General features: G+C 43.6%; 1 protein-coding gene across 4 annotated transcripts in view; it reads left to right on the forward strand.

The window, feature by feature from the left end:
• The window catches only part of TRAF5 (TNF receptor associated factor 5), a 42,304-nt gene that overhangs the window by 8,282 nt on the left and 11,738 nt on the right, over window positions 1-22,284 (forward strand). The window contains exons 1-6 of one of the 4 annotated variants that reach the window (XM_077338464.1): window positions 730-1,461; window positions 9,413-9,555; window positions 13,410-13,637; window positions 17,546-17,603; window positions 19,194-19,295; window positions 20,767-20,931. In XM_077338464.1, the coding sequence (XP_077194579.1) occupies window positions 13,420-13,637; window positions 17,546-17,603; window positions 19,194-19,295; window positions 20,767-20,931 (543 nt within the window). In that variant the 5' untranslated portion in view covers window positions 730-1,461; window positions 9,413-9,555; window positions 13,410-13,419. Of the gene's footprint in view, window positions 1-729; window positions 1,462-9,412; window positions 9,556-13,409; window positions 13,638-17,545; window positions 17,604-18,087; window positions 18,232-19,193; window positions 19,296-20,766; window positions 20,932-22,284 lie in introns of those variants that run through there. The other 3 variants (XM_077338449.1, XM_077338475.1, XM_077338457.1) reach the window with 3 other exon arrangements.

Here is a 22,284-nt window from a genome sequence, read left to right on the forward strand (position 1 = left end):
TCCAATATATTGTCTGTAGCTCACTTGGGCCTAATATCTGTCTTTGCAGTACCATCACTTAATATTCATGTTTATGCAAACTCCTATTCCTTTGGGTTGTGAATGGTCAAAGCATGGGAAACTGCAGTAAACTCTGTATTCTCCATATATTCCCCTATCACTTCAGATTTGTCAGGGAAATAATCACAGTTCAGTAGTAGTATTATGTTTTATGCCTGGGCACTTAAAGATGGGTGGTGTTCACTTTGCTGTAGGGAGCTGTTACATGCTCTGCAGTTGTATGATGTACATGTATGATGTGCAAATTCTGAAGGGAAACACAATTTATACTTATAAGAGGCCCTCATAACTTGTGTGTACATTGATACTATGCTTTGGAAGGTGTTGATTAATACATTTCCAATGGACATGGGGTCCCTTCCCTTTTTCTACATAAATGTGCCTTGGTGAGGTAATTTTCTTAGTATGTAGGGACCATATTCTGCTTAAGTTAGTTTAAAACACTGCTGACACCTCAGTGGGCCATGGACTAGATGCCAGAGGAAAAAGCACACAGGTTTGGGCTGTGAGAAGTCATACAGGGGTCGGTTGCAAAGGATGGTGACGAGCCAGGCCCCCTCTCCCTCTCCCTCTCCCACCCGCTGCCCTCGGGATCCTGAGGGACGCTCCTGGTTTTCCCAGAAGGCAGAGTGGCTCACAGCTGCTATGAAACCGAAAGCGGCGGAGAGAAGCGGGAAGAGGGTAGCTGGCTGGCTGGCTGGCTGGGGAAGTCAGTCCTCTCCTGACTCCAACGTCACGTAGAGAAGCGCCTCAGTTTCTCACCCAGACTTAAAAGGAAGGCTGACTGCAACGGGAAAAGTTTGCCTCGCTTCAGAGCGGGAACGCAGTGCTTGTGACAGAAAGCCAAGGCCGGCATTTTCTTGCGCTGTCCCAGCAGCTGCTTTTGCATTCCTTTCCTGTGAGGGGCGGGTCAGCGGGACAAAGTGGGCGCCGGGGAGAGCCGCGCGACAGAGGTGGGCTCCGCATGCTTCCCTCGGAGCCCCGCTGAACTCCTTGGGACTCGCTCTTGAGTCGAGGCGCCCGAGAAGGAGCGGCAGGGCGGCTGAGGGCGCGCTCGTCTCCTGGCAGGCGCCCACGCTTGGAAAGAAGCGGCGCCCAGAACAAAGAGCTTGACGCCCCCCTGCCCGTCGACGACCCCCTTGCGCAGGGTGGGGAAGAGCCGCCTCGCACGCCCACCCCATCGGTGGCGGCAGGCGACGTCATTCCCCCGCCCCACCGGCAGTCCCCCACGTGCGCCTCCGCCCTCCGCAGCTGCCATTGGCTTGTTTGCGGGCGCAGGGGGACAACTTGCGAGGCTCCGGTGCCCCGTAAGGCTGCGGGCTGCTGCTCCTGCTGCTGAGTGGCGGACGGGAGGCAGCGCGGGATTTGAATGTCGGCACGAGGACTTGTGGAGCCCCGCAGGTAAGGCGGGTCAGGCCGGGGCCGGGAGCCTTCCGCCCTTTTTTCGGAAAGAAAGCCTTGCGGGCACGGGCTGCTTGTGCCTGGGCCCAGCAGTGGGTAGGCGGCGATGAACTAGTATCGAAGAGCCTAGGAGTGGTTTGCTTGGAAGAAATGGCCTGGGGTACAGATGTCATTGTTGACTGGGACAGAAGCTCTCGGGTAAAGGGAGCGTCCTTTTCAAAAGACGGCATCCTCCGTGCGATTCCTCCTAGCGCAAGGGGGCATGGCTCAGCCATTATTCCTTCTGAGTAGTTTGCTGAAGTTACAGCGTGAACTGCAGCTGAAAATTGAAGACCTCTGTTACTGAAGTGAGCTGTCAGATGTGTGAGAAGGAAAGTGAGAAATGAAGAAAAGGCTAATCCTCAGGCAGCATGTGTTTGGGGGAATGATGCTCTCCCTTCCCAACAGATTCTGGGGTACTGTAAAAGTGGCACTTAAGGGAAGAAGGAATGAAATTTACATAGCTATGAGCCACTCACTACAAAATATATGATGCATTCCCTGTGACACTCATGATATTCAACCCTTGGATTTTTATCCTGTGCTGGGCAGATATAACCATTTTGCATAGGGGAGGTTAATATTATTTGAGTTCCTGGGCTGAGATAGAAAGCTTTATTGTTAAGTTTCTTCCTGTGTCAGAACTTGTGTCACAGAATTTAGGCAAGAGCAGGCTGGCGCCTGTAGACAGTGACAGTTGCCTCCAGATAATCTTGCTCACAACTTTGCAAAGGTAGTGATGTGAGGAGGATAAATATAGGTAAGTGTAAGCAGATGGGATGGTGTATTGCTACGTTTGCAGGAAGGATTGTATTAATTCCATGAAAAGTGCTTATAAAAAAGCAAAACAAATAGAATATAAAATGAAAAATTCATGCATTCATGTGTGTGTTGAACTGAACATCCAAATTAGGTGCAGGTTTCCAGCACTTGTTAGGCTTCCATTTATTTGTTTGTTTATTGCAGTTTGCATGTTGATGTCCTGCTCCCCAGAAACCCTAACTGTGCTATGCTGTATATGTTAGCTAGATATTACTGGCATATTATTCTGGCTTTGTCTACAATTAAAGCTGCAAGAAAGAGCTCTGATAGAGTCAAGGCCAGGTTTATGGTGCTGCATTGGTGATAGCTTCTTCACTTTTTTTTTTTTTTTTTGCTGCCCTGAAGTGCTCTGGATGGTATACATGGTTCTCCTGACACTTAATGTCTCCTGAAGAATTTCATGTCACATGGGGGCTGGAACCAGGACTTTCTTGGTCTTACATGACATTCTAACCACTGCATTATGCTGTACTGGCTCTTGCTGGTTTTTGTTAATATGAGAAATGAGACAACTGTACAGCTAGGGTAAGCTGGTCTCTTAATAAAATATGAAATCCATAGTGTAGGCTGAACGAAAGTGTTATATTGTGGGGTTTATGTACATTTAAAATTTGAGATCTGCCAGTTGTTTGATTATGGATATATTCAGGAAGTATTAAAATATTTATTATCATTGTATATCTTTATGGTCTATTTCTACCAGGTATTATTTTTTTAACTAGCATCAGTTATGTTACAGTGATAGAAGAGCACAAGAAGGAATGCAGCTGCTCTGGAAATGCATGAGCCATAAATAATACAAGCCCCAAATAGATTATGATGTAAGGGAAAGTATGTAATTTTATTTGTAAATCATGACTTGTGTATTGAAACATTGTGCACAAGACATATACATATGAGTTTATGGAGGAAGGCTGCACAGAGGTGGGATAATAAGGTATTCAATATTAGCACCTATTTTTACGCCCAGGAAAGCAGTGTTACTTCCTACAGGAAACAGATGCATTCAGCACCTTTTGGAGCATGTTAGTGGAACTTGTCAATCAATTTAGTATTTTTCTGATGGCGTTGTTGAGTGTTTTGAGATTTGTTGAATGGTAGTACAATAAAAGCTATTTCCTACACTTGCATGAATTGTTTTTGCAGTATTTCTAAAAGATACTCTCTAATTTTTCTGATGATTTGTTGTTTGTGCAAAGTAAAGTGTTACAAATAACAGACTTTTCGAGTGAGATTAAACTCATGCAAAAGACCTATTTGTAATGGTTCAATCCACAGCAGTCATGATTTACGAATACAATTACAGATTTCCCTGTAACTGCATAATCTAGTGTGTTCTTTGGCGGGAGAAATACTTGTAATATCTGTATTTGGTATTATTTAGTGATTGTTTTAACACTGATCTGTAAACCATCTTGAACACCAGTAGCTGGAAAGGCAGGGTAGAAATCTGACTATAATGAGCCAGGATTGATATCATCATCCACCTTTAATCTTCATGAAACCAGGGCGTAATATCTTCAGTTCTACAATTTATTCAGGTTGTCAGGCGTTTGCTCATATGTACAGGCCATGGAGAATGTGAAAAGATCATCCCACTGATTAATAACTCTTCTATGTCCTTATGCCATGCATTGAACAATGTTTTATAGTTATTTGAGAAAGCAGAAGCATCAGTTGTGTTAACAGTGTAATTTGCTGTGTTGACGAACTGGCTGCCTTTTTTGTTAATGTTTTTTGTTAATGTTTTATTAGACCTTTTTTGGCACTCATTACCAACTTTCTGCTTATTTAAACCTAGCTTTTTTCATAATAGTTTTTATAATGCATGCCATTGTTGCAACTAGAGTACCTGTAAAGAATGAGCATTTAAAAATAACAATCTCTGGTATCAAATACTCAAGATGAAACTACAGCCCTGCAGGAAACTGGTCTAAAATTGGTTAGGGGGAGGGATCAAAATCTTCTTGGAAGATGGTTTGTGCTCTTCCTGCCTGATCTTGTTTCAAGCCAAACTAGTAAAAATACTGTAAACAGTTGCATGCTGATTTAAAACTGCCATACTGTTGAGACACGTCCTTTTAAAAAGAAATAAATGGAAGTTTTGCAGCACTGACAACAGTTTATTCCTGCATAAAGTTTCATGGACTGGTGCCCACTTCTTCAGATGTAGGCAGCTTGTTTTTTTTAGAGGTGACTGTTGCATGGATCACTGTGGCTAGGTGTTCTGGGGCCAAGTAGGGCTCTAGTAGTTTGGCTTGGCAGATGTGGTAACATGCCAGCTGCACTACCTTTGTGACCTGGGCTTCCATTGTAAGGGAAGCATCCAGAATCATGCCCATGTTCCTGGGGGAGTGAGCCACTGAGAGCTGTACACCATCCAGGGAAGGCAGACGTGTTTCCTCACACGAACCCTTATCCAGCCACAGGTCCTTCATCTTTGAAGGACTGAGCTTCAGACAACTCTGCTTGAGCCATCTTGTCACTGCTTCCAGGCAGCTGGCTAATGCTTCTGGGGGAGAGTCAGGGCAGCCATCCATCAGTAGGAAGAGCTGGGTGTCATCTGCATATTGATGACAACCCAGCCTGAACTTCTGTACCAGTTGGGCAAGAGGATGCATTAACATGTTGAATAGAATAGGAGAAAGGACTGCTCCCTGTGTTACTCCACAAGTAAATTTTCGATGATTTGATATTCTCTCTTCTATTGCTACCTTCTGTCCACGATCCTGGAGGAATGAGATCAGCCACTGAAGGGCCGTCTTCCATATTCTGGCGGCGGCAAGGTGGCGAGCTAAAAGCTTGTGGTCAACTGTGTCAAATACTGCTGAGAGGTCTAGTAGTATCAGCAGTGTCGACCTGCCTCGGTTGAACTGGCGACAGAAGTAATCCGTCAGGACAACTAGCGCTCTCTCTATCCCATGGCCGGGCTGGAAACCTGACTGAGATGGGTCTAAGACTGAAGCTTCTTCCAGAAATGCTAATATTTGATATGTAGCAGTCGTTTCCACCATCTTCCCCAGGAATGCTAAATGCGAGGACAGGCCAATAGTTATGGGGCTCCTACGGGTCAAAAGATGGCTTTTTCAGTAGCTGGAGTACCATTTCCTCTTTTAGTCCCTCTGGGAATTCTCCCATTGTGAGAGAGAGGTTGATTATCTCCCAGATGGGGGCCCTTATCTTTATATTACCGTATTTGCCGGCGTATAAGGCGACTGGGCGTATAAGACGACCCCCCAACATTTTCACTCAAAATGTGGAGTTTGCCGCTGCCGTGAGCCCAGTGGGGGGGAGCTGCTCGCCGCCGCTCGCCGCTCGCCACTCGCCGCCGCTCGCCGCCGCTCGCCGCCACTGTGAGCCCAGTGGGGGGGAGCCGCTCGCCGCCGCTCGCCGCCGCTGTGAGCCCAGTGGGGGAGAGCTGCCGCCGCCCGCCACCGCCGTGAGCTCAGTGTCGGGGGGGGGAGCCGCCCGCCGCCCGCCGCCGCATCCAGACTGAAGTGCACCCGGCGTATAAGACGACCCCCCCAATTGGAGGCATGTTTTTGAGAGGGAAAAAGCCGTCTTATACGCCGGCAAATACGGTACATGTTTTTAAGAGCCACAATGGGCAAAGGTCTAGCGCAGTGGTTCTCAACCTTCTTAATGCGGCGACCCTTTAATACAGTTCCTCATGTTGTGATGACCCCCAACCGTAAAATTATTCAAGGGTTCTTTCACAGAAACTGACCAATGGCGTGAAGATCCGTTGTTCATTATTGTATATAAATTGATTTTTTTCTGGGGTTTCTCAGTTCAGCTCTGCCATGCTGATCTTGCTCTTTTCTGCTGCTACAGACAGATGAACCCCCAGGTTGAGAACTACTGTTCTAAGGGGACATGCCCATTTACTTATCCTTTGCCAGTGGTCTTTGAGTATTTGTTATATTTGGCCTGGGATGATCTGCTCATCTGATAAAATTCACCTAGCTGTGATTACCACATTCCATTAGGAGGTACAGGGATCTGCATTTTTCACCTAAACTCACTGTCAATTCCTGAAGGCTTTGGCTAAAATTTGCTCTCCGATCCTTAGAATAGTTCCACAGCTATATTTATCTTTGGTCCTGACGGCCCTTATGGGGGTGCTGTTTGACTCACTAGCAACTTGCCCCTTAGGATTTTGGTCTATGAAAGGGGCTTTTTTAGTATCGCATGTCAGCTAGGCAGGTAGACAAGTTGGCTGCCTCAAGAGTTGGTTCCCCTACCCCCATTTCTTTTAATGAATGATTTTTTTTAAATGAAAGGGTGGTTCTCCACCCTAGTCTAGATTTTCTCCCCAAAGTATTATTAAAGTTCCACTTGGCCCAGGAGGTGATTCTACCAGTCATGTTTCCTGCTCCTGTTTCCAGGACATAGAAAGCACTCTTTGCTCTTGGGTTGTTTGGAACCTACTGGTTCTGAGTTCAGTGAGTGGTGAGAGTTTGCAGCAGCTCAGTAGTGTCCCACTACTGGATATGCACAGCACTTTTTTAGGGTGGAATGCCATATTATTGAATTTGTATACCACCCTCCTAGAATCAGCTCAGGGCAGTGAACATCATAACCAATACAAAATACAAGATACAATCAATAATAAAATTATTCTAATTAAAAATTAAACTGTTCACTATAAACAATTATTAAAATATTTAAAACCATAATTATCAGCTGACATTAATTCAAGCTCACCCCAGAAATTCTGTTTGGGCATTTCTGATGGGGGTTCTAATGGGGTCCAATAGATGTTGTCAGTTCACTGGCCCCAACCAAAAGCTTGGCGGAAGTGCTCCATTTTATAGGCCCTGTGGAACTGTGCCAGCTCCGACCTGGACCAGATCTCCTCCAGGAGCTCATTCCACCAAGAAGTGACTAGGACAGAAAACATCCTGGTTCTGGTTGAGGCCAGATATAATTTCTTGGGGCCAGGGATTATTGGCCGGTTGAAATTGCTCAAGCATTATGCTCCTTGGGAGGCATAAGCAGCAAGGCGGTCCCTCAGGTATGCTGAGCCCAAACCATGGATGGCCTTACAGGAGTGTACCAAAACCTTAAACCTGACCTGGAATTCAGTTGGGAGCCAGTACAGTTGCCAAAGCACATGCTGTATATTGGCCCTCCAAGATGTTCCCAAGAGGGCCATGGCCACTATATTCGGGACCAGTTGCAGTTTCTGCAGCAAGGATAAGGGTAGTCCTGCACAGAGCAAGTTACAGAAATCCCATCTAGAGGTGACTGTTGCATAGATCATTGTGACTAGGTGTTCCGGGGCCAAGTAGGGCGCTAATAGCTTAACTTGGTGGAGATGTAAGAATGCCAGCTGCGCTACTTTTGTGTCTCCATAGAGAGGGAGTTATTGAAGATCATGCCCAGATTCCTAGAAGAGCGTGCAACGGTTAGTTTCACCCTGTCCAGGCAGGGCAGCCATGCTTCTTCACCTGGTCCCTTCCTACCCAGGGCTATCCATCTTTGAGGGATTGAGTTTCAGAAGTCTCTGCTTGAGCCATCCTGTCATTGTTTCCAGACTTAAAGCTAGAAACATGTTCTCTGAGACTGGCCTGTGCTTGCATGGTCCCAGTGTGTGTCTGCACATAAGAGATAGATGAACAACAGGTCAGTAAAACTCTGTTTTCTTCTTTCGTCCTGGGGATCCATTCAGAAGGAAGGTCTTGGAAGCCCATCTCTCCATGTAGACAACTCTTCTAAATTATTGCATTCAAAGGCCATGTAAATATGATGTCGTCTTTATCAAAAGATCTACTTAGGGTTGGGCACTTCGGTGTCTGAAGCAGCTGTTCGCGCCCGAAGCAGCCAGCGTTGGGGGGAGGTGGAGGCACCAGCACACTGGCAGGCACTCACATGCAGGCGCAGAGCTCCGATGCCCGTGCCTTCCCTCCCCCCCCCTCCCCCCGCGTGTCATGGCACTGGCTGTTTCGGGCACTAATGGCCATTTCAGATACCGAAGCACCCAACCCTAGATCTTCTAGGTAACAATTCATAATGCCATAGTACACTACAGTATGTTAGTTTGAGGCCTTTATAGTAAAGAGTTTGTTTCATCAGATGAATAACAAATGTCTTGTTTGGTTGTGTATGTGTGTGGGTCAAGTACAGTAAGAAAGGAGGAAGTTAGTTCTAAAGATCCAACAACGGTTAATGACCCAACCAAGAGTTCCCATCGATGCCAATGGAATTCAAATTGGCACAGTACACGTAATATGTTGTGGCAAACTTCAAGAGCAGTAGTTCTCAACCTGGGGGTTGGGGCCCCTTTGGGGGTCGACGACCCTTTCATAGGGGTTGCGGCAGGGCAAGCAGCTTGGCCAGGGGTTGTCATCCACACAACAGCCTTGCGGAGTAGATTGAGATAGAGCATTCATCTGTCTGGAGCAGCGAAAAAGAGTGAGATCAACATGGTGGGACAAGAGTCAGAGCTGAACTGAGAAACCCTGGGGAAAAAAACAATTTATATACAATCATGAACAATGGATCTTCACGCCATTGGTCAGTTTCACTTTAATTTCTGTGAAAGAACACTTGCATAATTTTATGGTTGGGGGTCACCACAACATGAGGAACTGTATTAAAGGGTCGTGACATTAGGAAGATTGAGAACCACTGTTCAAGAAGATCACTCCATAGGGCAAACTGGACTGGCCAATGTTGAGGTTGTGGTAGATAGCTCAATGAAAATGTGCAGCACTGGTAAAAAGGCAAGTGTATGTTATGGGAAAAGAAGGGAAAATAAAAGTTCCAGTAATAGGTCTAATGTGGCCATATGTGGAATACTGAGTACTGTTCCGGTTGATCTCCTGTACTTCAAAAAGAATACCGCACTGGGGAAAATGTGACAGAGAGCAATTAAAATAATAAAGGGGCTGTTGTACCTTCACGATCAGGAAAAGCTATGGATTTACGGGCTTTTTTAGTTCATAGAAAAGCTTACTAAGGAGGGACATGAGATGCATGGTCTGGAGAAAGTGGATAGAAAAAACTCAAAAGACAGCATGTAGGTACTACAAACATTAGTTTGTGAGATGTTTGTTTATTCCCTTCACATGCACATGGAATGCAGGTTTTCAGATTGTTTCATCCTGGCTTATGGAGATGAAATACACTCCAATGGTCCAGGCATAAGTGGACATCACAACAAAACTGAATTTGAAGACTTTCAACCAGGAAGCCTTTAAGCAAGCTCTTTGTGTGGAGGAGGGAGAGGTAAGCAAGCAAGCCAGACCACAAACCAGTTTTTTTGCCCTTTAGGACAATCTTGACATTTGAATACCACCTTGGTAATCATGGTATCTTGAATACCCTGTCATATTTTGTTGGTGGGCGGGGGTTAATAAAAATGCTTCAAGATTTCCAGTGCTCTTACAAGTATCATTCCTAATTGTACAGTTCCAATTCTCAATGTCAACCTTGACATTTTACCAAAAATGTGAAAAGTCTTGTTTTTTTAATGCATTGGTACTGTACAAAAGTAGAATGTCACATGGTATAGCTTGGGTTTGAAGCAGGAAACTTACAGTGATACCAAAGAACCCTGTGCGCTTCCTGTGTCAGATATTTCAGCTCTATGTCCTTCAAATGATAACTGAAGGAAACTGACAAGGAAATACGTATCGATGTTAAGATGTGTGCAGATGTAGAAGTTAAGAATGCAATCTGCTCATAAGTGATGTTCCCAGAGGGGAAGAATGTTCAGCTTGCTAAAACAGAAAGGTCATTGGTATGATAACACTGAATAATAATGGAACTTGAGTTACCAAGTCATCTTGATAAAATCAGAGTCCAGTAGCATCTTTAAAACCAACAAAGATTTATTCAAGGCATGAGCTTTCGAGTGCAAGTACTCTTCCTTAGACTATGAACTGACCATAATGACAGTGGGAATATATAAGCAAAAGTTATTCCTGTTAAATTAGTAAACTGTGTCACAACATCCAAATACAGCCATATGATAATTCTTTGCTAAAACAGCCAATCAGTCCCCTCAAATTCAGTTGTAGTTACAAAAACGTAGGAGAAAAAATTCTCTATGACTGGTTATGCACAGCGGCAGCCACACTGGGCTGCCACCGTTCTGGTGCGCCGGGGTAAAAAGCCCCACTGTCCCCCAAATACACAGGAGCGGAGCATCCCAGGCACACGGTGGCTGCCCCGGCACAATACCCCCGTGCATGCAACGTGGGGCCAGAAGCGCCAGGTGCACTCGGAGGTAGCACCAGCGGAAGGGCGGAGGGATTGGGGGCATGCCCCCCTGCTGCACAATGGTGGGGAGCAGCATGCTGCTCTCCCACCACAGTGGGGGCAGGGGGACGCTCCAGCCAGCTCTGCGGGGGACCGTAGGTTGGGTTGGAGCCCAGCGCTGTCGATTATGCATGGTGCTGGCCCACCCCATCCCTCACCGGTGCCCACAGTAACTCTGGGACTGCAGAAGTTCCCGCGTTTGTCTAACGCGGGCGTTCCATGGGCCTGGGCTGGGACACGCACGGGCTGGCAGCGTCAGCGTACATAATCGTGGACATTACCCAATGCCCTCCTGCCACCAGCGTGGGCATTCCGGCCCGTGCATAATTGGTCTTAGTCAGGGATCAACAGCTTCCACCCCACCATTTGCTGCTGGCCCCACCTGTCTCCATACAAGTGTGAAACATTCCTGGGTGTGAATTCCTGCACTGACAACTATCTTATTCCAAGACCAGAGATTTAAACTAAAAATTCCATTACATATTCCTGCCATCACTTACAGCCACATTGTCTCAAATAAAATTTGGGTAAATGGTCCATCATCCTCTGCCATTCCTCACAGTTGCAAGCCTTTCTCTTACCAAGTGTGTGGAGTCATAAACTCTCCTGGGGTAGGGGGCCATAAAATTAGCAATTAGGTTGTATAAATGAATTGACAGAATGTCTGTACATTAACTTGTTATTCTTCTGATTCGGTATTTTGGTAGACAACCAGAAATACAGAATACTTGCTATTTTGCCAGGCCACTAATGCTGACCCCATGATTCATCTAATATGTTATGCAAACAGTACACTGGAAATTGATGGGATTGTTGTTGTTAGGTGCGAAGTCGTGTCCGACCCATCGCGACCCCATGGACAATGATCCTCCAGGCCTTCCTGTCCTCCACCATTCCCCGGAGTCCATTTAAGTTTGCACCGATTGCTTCAGTGACTCCATCCAGTCACCTCATTCTCTGTCATCCTCTTCTTCTTTTGCCCTCAATCGCTCCCAGCATTAGGCTCTTCTCCAGGGAGTCCTTCCTTCTCATGAGGTGGCCGAAGTATTTGAGTTTCATCTTCAGGATCTGGCCTTCTAAGGAGCAGTCAGGGCTAATCTCTTCTAGGAATGACCGGTTTGTTCGGCTTGCAGTCCAAGGGACTCGCAAGAGTCTTCTCCAGCACCAGAGCTCAAAAGCCTCAATTCTTTGACGCTCGGCCTTCCTTATGGTCCAACTTTCACAGCCATACATTGCAACTGGGAAGACCATAGCCTTGACTAGACGCATTTTTGTTGGCAGGGTGATGTCTCTGCTTTTTAGGATGCTGTCTAGATTTGCCATAACTTTCCACCCTAGGAGCAAGCATCTTTTAATTTCTTTGCCGCAGTCCCCATCTGCAGTGATCTTGGAGCCCAGGAAAATAAAATCTGTCACTACCTTCATTTCTTCCCCATTTATTTGCCAGGAATTGAGAGGGCTGGATGCCATGATCTGCCTCTTCGAAATCCTGCCTGTACTTCTGGAAGTTCTCAGTCCACATATTGCTGGAGCCTAGCTTGTAAGATTTTGAGCACAACTTTGCTAGCATGAGAAATGAGTGCGATGTTGCGGTAGTTTGAACATTCTTTGGCATTGCCCTTCTTTGTGATTGGAATGTAAACTGACCTTTTCCAATCCTGTGGCCACTGTTGAATTTTCCACATTTGCTGTGGCATATTGAGTGTAGCACTTTTACTGCTTCGTCTTTTAAGATTTTAAATAGTTCAGCTGGAATGTTGTCACCTCCACTAGCTTTATGGTTGCTCAGACTTCTTAAGGCCCATTTGACTTCACATTCCAGGATGTCTGGCTCTAGGTCAGTGACTACCCTGGTTATCAGGGATGTTAAGGTCGCTCTTGTATAGTTCTTCTGTATAATTTTGCCACCTTTTTTAAATCTCTTCTGCTTCCGTTAGGTCCCTACCATTTCGGTCCTTTATCATACCCATCTTTGCATGAAACGTTGATGGGATAGTTGTATTAAATTGGCACATAGCACTCAACATTTTTTATAGTGAGCTATTTTTTTATAGTGAACTATTGAGTAATGATTTCATTTAGTTGTTAGAACCATAGCTTAGAGCACAGGGACTTAAAAATTTTCCCGACTAGGGTATGCTTAAGAGCATAAAATTTCCTTAATGGGTCAGACCCATGGACTGTCATCTAGTATTCTGAGAGTGTACAGTGGTATGCTTTGGGAGGCACAGAAGCAGAGCATATTTTTTAAGATCGGTAATCATTGATAATTTATACCTTCCAATGCTTGACTTTTAATTGCACTGAGATGGAAGCAAAAAGAGCTACCAGATTTAGACATGTGATTTAAAAAATTAAGTGAGTATATTATAATAGCAAATGTTACTAATCTGGCAAACAAAAGACCACCTGAAGATCTTGGAATCTTTTTTTTAAATCTGGGGTAGACAGTATCAATTCAACAAAAGTTATGGTGCTAGTTTGTACCAAGTTAATCACAGTTCTTTTGAGAAACAATATTGCTTTAGAAACCATGAAGAAACCTTTCTACTGAGGAAATTGTTTTTAGTTATAGACTCAGGAGAGTTGAAAATACTGTGTTAATTTTTTAAGTGCTCTGCTAATTGATTATTCATTATAGTCCCTTGACAGTAACTTTAGTGTTCTTCAGTAACTGAAATTGTATTTGCATAAGAGATCTGTGCTGAAGCTTTCAGTGAAAAAATATTCAAATGTATGTCAGCATTTTAAATTATACTCTGTATGGTAATTGAATGCATTTGTATCCAACTAGTATCTCCTGTGCTTGTGTTTTATAGCTGAGTGTCCATGGCCTCTGAAGACCTCTTTGGAAACTTGCTGAGCCCATACACTCACGAGAATTCTACCAGTGCTGTTTCTCTGGATTTTGAGCCTGATGTTGACTATCAATTTGTAGAAAGCTTAGAGGAACGATATAGATGTGCCCATTGCCATCTAGTCCTTCATAATCCTCACCAGACAGGATGTGGACACAGGTTTTGCCAGAGCTGCATTACCTCTTTGAAGTAAGAATTATTTATCTAAATATTTATATTTGCTCAGTTCTATTATTTTTCTCTTCCCTCCCCCAGCTATGTTGCCTCATGGTACTGATTTGTGAAGGGGCACTAAAGTAAATGAAGCATTAGTTCCCTTCTGCTCTGTATTCTTCAGAGGATGCCATGCATCTCTAAAGCCCCGAGGACTCCTTTACAAGTAATGGAAAGATTCCATTTCTATGGGTTGAACCCTACTGGTCTATTTCTTCCTTTTACCTCATTCCCTTCCAATGCAGTCCCACATAGCATTTGTTCAAGCAATCCCCACAGTCCTCAGCATAAGCCTGCTAGGGGTTCTCTCCTCCCTCTTTTACCAACATGAAAGCCAGTGGGCTCCATCACTTCCTTTTTTGTTTGTTTGTTTCACTTTTGTTGGCTTTTACTGATTATGTTTTGTTATTTTGTACTTTTAAAATTGAGATTTTTATATATTTTCCTGGGAGCCATTTTATGGCCTGATCTTAAATAATATGATTTCTTTAATGTAAACTAATAAAGAAACTGCTGTTTAAATTCAAAGTAGATTCTCAATAAGTTAATTTTTCAGCAATCTGATGGAGGTAAAAGTATAATCCGTACCAAATTAACCATTTTAAAGCCCCATTTTATTTCAGTGGAAGAGATAAAATGCATGTACTTAAATCCTCCATTAAAATAAATGGGAGTTGGATATACTTAACAATGACAGGACTGTGCTCGTCTTATGATGTTGGTTTGCCTACTTATGTGAACAGACACTGGCATGTTATCTGTTGTCAGTAGTTCTTTTACTGTAGAGAAAGGTAGATTATGGTATGATTTTTCCAGTACTTGAAAATGACAATGGTGAAATTATGAGCATTTAGAATATAACTGTGCATAATTATGTCCTCATTGTAGAGGTACAGTACATTTATAATTGAGACTTGAATCTCTCATTAAATTACCCTATGACTTATGACTCATGAGTTTCACTGTATATTTGATTAGATGCATCTTTTGTTTCCTTCCTAAAATGCTGGTCCAGGGGTTTTCACTTAAGGCCTCAGAGTGAAACTGAAATGTAGGCAGTGTTCCAAAGTGACACTAAGTGGATTTTAGGAGTCATATTAATTAGAAAGATGAATCTAATTTGATGAATCACTTTACTTGCCTTTATTTTATTATTTTATTCTGAGATTGGCATAATTTAGAAGCTGTAGTTCCTACATGGGTTGGTAATATTTCACATGATTTCAAGTATATCTTTTACCCCATTGTTGTTGTTGTTAGGTGCGAAGTCGTGTCCGACCCATCGCGATCCCATGGACAATGATCCTCCAGGTCTTCCTGTCCTCTACCATTCCCCGGAGTCCATTTAAGTTTGCACCGACTGCTTCAGTGACTCCATCCAGCCACCTCATTCTCTGTCGTCCCCTTCTTCTTTTGCCCTCGATCGCTCCCAGCATTAGGCTCTTCTCCAGGGAGTCCTTCCTTCTCATGAGGTGGCCAAAGTATTTGAGTTTCATCTTCAGGATCTGGCCTTCTAAAGAGCAGTCAGGGCTGATCTCCTCTAGGAATGACCGTTTTGTTCACCTTGCAGTTCAAGGGACTCGCAAGAGTCTTCTCCAGCACCAGAGTTCAAAAGCCTCAATTCTTTGACGCTCGGCCTTCCTTATGGTCCAACTTTCGCAGCCATACATTGCAACTGGGAAGACCATAGCCTTGACTAAACGCACTTTTGTTGGCAGGGTGATGCCTCTGCTTTTTAGGATGCTGTCTAGATTTGCCATAGCTTTCCTCCCCAGGAGCAAGCGTCTTTTAACTTTTTTGCTGCAGTCCCCATCTGCAGTGATCTTGGAGCCCAGGAAAATAAAATATGTCACTATCTCCATTTCTTCCCCATCTATTTGCCAGGAATTGAGAGGGCCGGATGCCATGATCTTTGTTTTCTTGATGTTGAGTTTCAAGCCAACTTTTGCACTCTCCTCCTTCACCCGCATCAACAGGCTCTTTAGTTCCTCTTCACTTTCTGCCATTAGAGTGGTATCATCTGCATATCTGAGGTTGTTGATATTTCTCCCTGCAATCTTGATCCCAATTTGTGACTCCTCTAATCCCGCCTTTCTCATGATGTGCTCCGCATACAGGTTAAATAGGCAAGGCGACAGTATACAGCCTTGCCGAACTCCTTTCTCAATTTTGAACCAATCAGTGATTTCATGTTCAGTTTTCACTGTTGCTTCTTGACCTGCATATAAATTTCTCAAGAGACAAATAAGATGCTCTGGTATTCCCATCTCTTTAAGAACTTGCCACAATTTGTTGTGCTCCACACAATCAAAGGCTTTAGCATAGTCAATGAAGCAGAAGTAGATGTTCTTCTGGAACACCCTAGCTTTCTCCATGATTCAGCGTATGTTGGCAATTTGATCTCTAGTTCCTCTGCCTCTTCGAAATCCTGCCTGTACTTCTGGAAGTTCTCGGTCCACATATTGCTGGAGCCTAGCTTGTAGGATTTTGAGCATAACTTTGCTAGCATGAGAAATTAGTGCAATGGTGCGGTAGTTTGAACATTCTTTGGCATTGCCTTTCTTTGGGATTGGAATGTAAACTGACCTTTTCCAATCCAGTGGCCATTGTTGAGTTTTCCAAATTTGCTGGCATATTGAGTGTAGCACTTTTACTGCATCGTCCTTTAAGATTTTGAATAGTTCAACTGGAATGCTGTCACCACCACTAGTTTTATTGTTGCTCAGACTTCCTAAGGTCCATTTGACTTCACATTCCTGGATGTCTGACCCATCGTGGTCATCAGGGATGTTAAGCTCACTCTTGTATATTTCTTCTGTATAATTTTGCCACCTTTGTTTAATCTCTTCTGCTTCTGTGAGGTCCCTACCATTTTGGTCCCTTATCATACCCATCTTTGCATGAAACGTTTTCTTCACATCTCCAATTTTCTTGAAAAGATCTCTGGTCCTCCCCATTCTATTGTTTTCTTCTATTTGTTTGCACTGTTCATTTAAGAAGGCATTCTTATCTCTTCTAGCTTTTCTCTGGAATTCTGCATTCAATTGGGTGTATCTTTCTCTTTCTCCCTTGCCTTTCACTTCCCTTCTCTCCTTAGCTATTTGTAAAGCTTCCTCAGACAGCCATTTTGATTTCTTGCATTTCTTTTTCTTTGGGATGGTTTTAGTTGCTGCCTCTTGTACAATGTCGCGAACCTGTCTATCAGATCTAATTCCTTAAATCTATTTGTCACCTCTACTGTATATTCATCGCGGATATGATTTAGTTCATACCTGAGTGGCCTAGTGCTTTTCCCTACTTTCTTCAATTTAAGCCTAAATTTTGCCACAAGAAGCTGATGATCTGAACTATAGCTTCACTGAACTACGCAAGCCCCCTTGCCACGCAAAGCAGCGATCCTTGAAGGGGGTTTACCCCATTATATACCCCATTTAGCATATGTAGATGATCTTCTGAATGGTGAAAGGGTTTTGTTTTGTTTTTGAACAATTAAGCTGCTTGCTGGATTGTTGGCCTTTCTCTGAACTTGGCTAACTTCATTCCCTTTGGCATTTTCCCTTTGGCATGGCAACATGATAGCAGAGTTTCTATTTAAAGAGATGTATGCTGTATAGTGGTATCTAGAGATTGTATTTAAAACTAAAGTTACATAATCATGAGTATGGAATTTGTTGAGAAAAGCTAATGTTGAAAAACTTGTGCCTCATAACCAACAAAACTAAGATCCAAGGAATCTTTAAAAGCCTCTGTTGATATAAATCTGGGAGTTGGAAAAATATTACATTTATCGAAATAGGCAAGTAATTTCAATTTTCTCCGTAGGAATGCTGACATTTTAACTGAATGTAATGTGAGATAATCTTTTTGCCTGTATATCTCTTTAGAGAACTGAGCACGGTACCTACCTGTCCTGTAGACAAAGAAATAATAAAGCTTGAGGAGGTAAGGAAAGAATTTCAGCTTATATGGCTATTGCTGAGTGATGGTACAAAATGGTAAGCACAGATTCTATGTTTAGCGTCATCTGGATGCTTCTCCTGCAGCTCCATCTTTGGAATGGCCTCCAAGAGGAGGTGAGACAGGCATTGGGAGGCAATTTTCACAAAGTGCTGTGAGGCAGTTTTGCTTCAGAGGGTGTTTTGTTGGTTTTAATGGGCATTTCTTAAAGAAGATTTGGGGATCATGGGTGGATAGGGGATGTTTAGTTTGTAAATAAGAGACATTTAGTCTTTTAATTTTTTGAATGTGTTCACACTAGTAGTGAACTGTGGGTAAGATAGATTATATATATAATTAAAATGTAAATAAATTGTTTTAAAACTTCCTTAAACATTTATTTAAATTAAAAATCAAATTATCCATCATAAAAACAGTATTTACTGTACCTCATGTACAGTTTTTGTGTCATCTGCTTCTTCTATTTTAGTGCACAGCTTACCAGGTGCTTTTAGAAGAATAACCACTTGGAGCATGTGGAGCATGGGAGGTCTTCACTGTATCAGCGACAGCTGGGCATGCTGCACTGCATGTATCACAGCGACAGCAAGTCCAGTGCACATAGGAGGGGATGGTTGGTGCACTGGTGACTGATATTTCAGAATAATTCAGTATTTAATGCCTACCACTTGCATGCCTGTCTACCAGCCTTTGCTTGTACATCAGGAATCTCTTGTTTGATCTTAAATAGCCTAGTATGAGGAAGAAAATGCTCCTTAATATTTTGCCAGGTTCCCCCTATTTCATCACCCATGGAGTTTGTGAAGGCTCTCTGGCTCAGTGAACATCAGCTTTGGTGGGAAGGAGGCAATAAGGTCCCATTTCATGAGCCTTACTGACTATATCTCCCAAAGAATAGTCTGCTCTGGCAATGCAAACAGGCTGGCGATCCCTGGCCCAAAATATGTGCAACAAGGGCCAGGGCCTTCTTGGTCCTGGGCCCAGTCTGGTGAAATGAGCTCCCAGAAGAGCTGCAGACCCTACAGGAACTGCCTCAGTTCTGGACCTACAAAATGGAGCTCTTCCACCAGGCATTTAGTTGGAGTCAATGATACCACCAATAGTGTCCTCCTCCATAATCCTTTCCCACAGTGACTGTGAAGGGAGCAGAGCTGTTCAGTCAGTGTCGTGGTTCATTTTGATGTTTAACTGCTATTTACAGTTTTATTGTTATGCTTTAAAGCTCCCTGAGACAGTCTTGTATAGAAATCAAATAAATAAATAACACTACCCATGGAACCAGAGAGCATAAATCCTTGATGGCTTATTCAAAACCATCAACTTGAGCTTGCTTTGAAAATAAATAGAAACCTTTCTGGGGCATTGGTAGTGTGTTCTCTGCCCAGTTCCTTCTTCAAGCCTTTGACTCCTGGAGTCTGAAATTAATATGGGCCTCACTTTCGAAGTTCACAATGCCAGAAGCTTGCCTAGCCTGTAATAACCCCATCAGGGAACTTGGTTTTACTTTCACTTCAATAACTCTTATCTTAAAAGAGTGATCACACATTGTTGAAGTAAGCTTTTTTTAAAATTTAGATCTTCAAAGACAATTGCTGTAAACGGGAAGTTCTCAATTTGCAAGTATTTTGCAGAAATTTTCCTGCCTGCAAAGCAAAAACATCTCTGGGTCGATACCAGGTATCTATTCCTGTGTTTTAATGTCAGTCAGATGTTACATGGTGTTTTGTTGTGGTCAGAGCAACAAACTGACAAATGTTAAATCTTCTCCTTTTATTTTCATTATGATGATGATTAGGAGGATGCTAATGTGTGTAGTAAGAATGCACAGTAAATAAAGATACTGATATTCTAGGAATAGGGATGGGTACAAACTGGTTCACAAGCTAAAATTCAGACTGAACTTGGCCCAGTTCATAGCCTCCAGACATTGTCTGGATTGGTTCAGTAGTTCAAGCCATTTAAACTCAACTGCTGAGCAAGGCTGTCGTCAATTCAGATTTAAATGGCTATGAACCATTTAAAGTGTACATTTTGCTCCACACCACTTCCAAGCAGGGGGAAGCAAAATTTATTGGTGAAATGGCTGTGAGCCCTCTTTCCCTCTTCCCCTACTTCAAAGTGCATGGAAGCGAAACCTGTAGGTTAAATGGTTTGCAGCCATTTCAGCCTAACAGCAGGGTGGGTACACCTGTTTGCTGTTAGGCTGAAAAGGCTGCAAGCCGTTCTGCTGGTTCTTTTTGCCTCCCCCCCCCCATGCCTCTAAGTGAGAGAAGCGAAATGGACAGGTTAATGGCTCCCAGCCGTTTAATCCTTCCCAGGCAACCACCACCTTTCTCCGCAGCTGGGAGAAAAGGGGTCAACTGGCCAGTTCAATTTGGGGCATTTTTGTTTGGTTTGGGGTTCAGTTCAGGCCTGCCCCAAACTGGAATATTTTTGTTTGTGTCCATCCTTATCCAGGAATGAACCTGTGTGTTCTAGTACTTTAGTTTAGCCCATGTAGTTGTGAGGACACACTTAGGTATCCAGCCAATCCTCTCTACCCAATCTGTGATCCCTGTGTTTGTGTTTGGAGAAACAGGGTAAGAGTATCCAAGTTCTTCCTTCTCCCACAATTAGACTCAACAATCAGAACAGTTTTATGTCATGCACTTGGATTCCTGGGACATGTACTTAGACTAGAAAGGCTGGATGGGAGTCTTTTCCCCTTTATCCAATAGGGCATTTATTTTTAGAAAGAATGACCTATGTATGGAAACCTCTTTCTGTTAATGAATTATGCCTTCCTGAATCAGAGCCAACATTTTTCAAAAACACAAACAGGATCTTGGTGAAGTTTCCAGTGTTCCTGAGGCAAAAAGCATATATTGTTCCCAAAGTTGCTCTTTTCATGGAAAAACTGAATTGGTGAAAGGATGAGGCTACATAGAAAACCAACACAGATAAAAGCCTCCAGCCTGTAGTAAGAAATCTGTTGTTTTGTCAGTTTTGTTGGTTCTGTGTATGTTACTGTTTGTACTACTTCTATTTGTATTGGCGTCTCAGAGAGAGTAGTAGGCTGTAAATAAATTCAGAGAGGTGCTGCCTGCATCCTTTGCATATTTGTTTGCTTTACAATGTAAATAATATGATACCACGTCATGTTTTATAGGACCACCTACAGCAGTGTTTGTTTGAAAGTGTGCAGTGTATCAATGAAGGTTGTTGCAAAAAAGTTCTTCAAAAGGATTTGAAAGACCATGTAGATTCACAGTGCTGCTATCGAAAAGAACTGTGCCAACATTGTAATCAACCTGTAATTTTAATTAGTTTACAGGTAAGATGTAATAAAATGTCTTGTCAGTTTATATTATTTTGCCTGCAAATTGCTGTAGAAAATACAAAGTGCCTTGAGCTGTACGTACTCCAATAATCACTTCCTTCATTATAATCTATCACAGTATTGGAGATAATCAGGATAAAGCTGTCCACACTATAACTGATTATGCACGGGCCGGAACACTCGCCCTGGAGGCAGCAGGGCATTGGAGAAAATCCCCGATTATGCACGCTGCCACTGCCAACCAGGGCCTGGGCCGCGCCCTTGGAAGACCCGTGTTAACGGAACGTGGGTTCTTCTGGAGTCCTGGGACTCCCAAGGGAGCAGGCGGGGGTCCAGTCCGAACGAGCCCCGTGCATAATCAGAGGAGCTGGGATTTTGGCCCTGCTCCTCCCCTGACCTACAGCATCCCTGCCGGCTCTGTGAATCCACGGAGCCAACATGGGTGACCCCCCCACCCCCGCCATGGTGGGAGAGCAGCATGCTGCTCCCCACCATCCTGCATCAGGGCCCCCTGCTCCCGATCCCCCCCAGCCACTGTCGTAGCTTACGTGTGCTCCTGGCCCCACATTGTGTGCACTGGGCCATTGTGCAGCGGCCTGCATGTGCCTGGAATGCCCCGTGGGGATGGCGGAGCTTTTTACGCCAGCACACTGGAACGGCAGCAGCCCGGCATGGCTGCCGCCATGCATGATCGGTCTATAAACTTTTAAGTCAGTAATGGGAAGGTATTTATATATTGAAATTTTTCAGTGGTAGATTTGAAATACAGGAAGCCTCAGCAATCAGTAGAGTGATATTTTCTGAGGCCCAGAAGCTATAAATGGGCACCAGACCCAAAGTGCTGCTATTCTATCATCAGGAAAAGCCAGAGACAGTATAACTGAAAACACTTCTGTGAGAGTTCCATACAATTAAAACACTATCCTGTCTTTTTTTTATTCACCCATCCCAACATTCTGTAATAGACAGAAAAATTGGCTGTGTTCATTAAACAGCCTAAAAGGTTAGGTGCAAGAAGACAGAATTCTTTTCAAGTTCTCTGCAGTAATTATAGCAAATGAAAATTTTTGCCCATTGAAATATGCTTTTTCCACTGTTTGACAAGAGTGGGTATTGTTGCTATTTTCTGTCCAGATTTCCAAATGTATATCTATCTTCCTTCTGCAGAAGATGACAGGAGGCTGCACTATGTAAATTATAAATTACAAGCTGGGAATCCGCACAAATTGTAGGGAAAGAAATCCTAGCTACCTAGCTACCCCCTTCTCCTCCCACACTTTCTCTACCTTTTTCTACTTCGTTTTCTACTTCTTTTTGTACTTCTTCCACTGCTTGCCATTTCTCACA

This window comes from Paroedura picta, chromosome 1 (assembly GCF_049243985.1).
Source record: "Paroedura picta isolate Pp20150507F chromosome 1, Ppicta_v3.0, whole genome shotgun sequence".
Taxonomy (NCBI): domain Eukaryota; kingdom Metazoa; phylum Chordata; class Lepidosauria; order Squamata; family Gekkonidae; genus Paroedura; species Paroedura picta.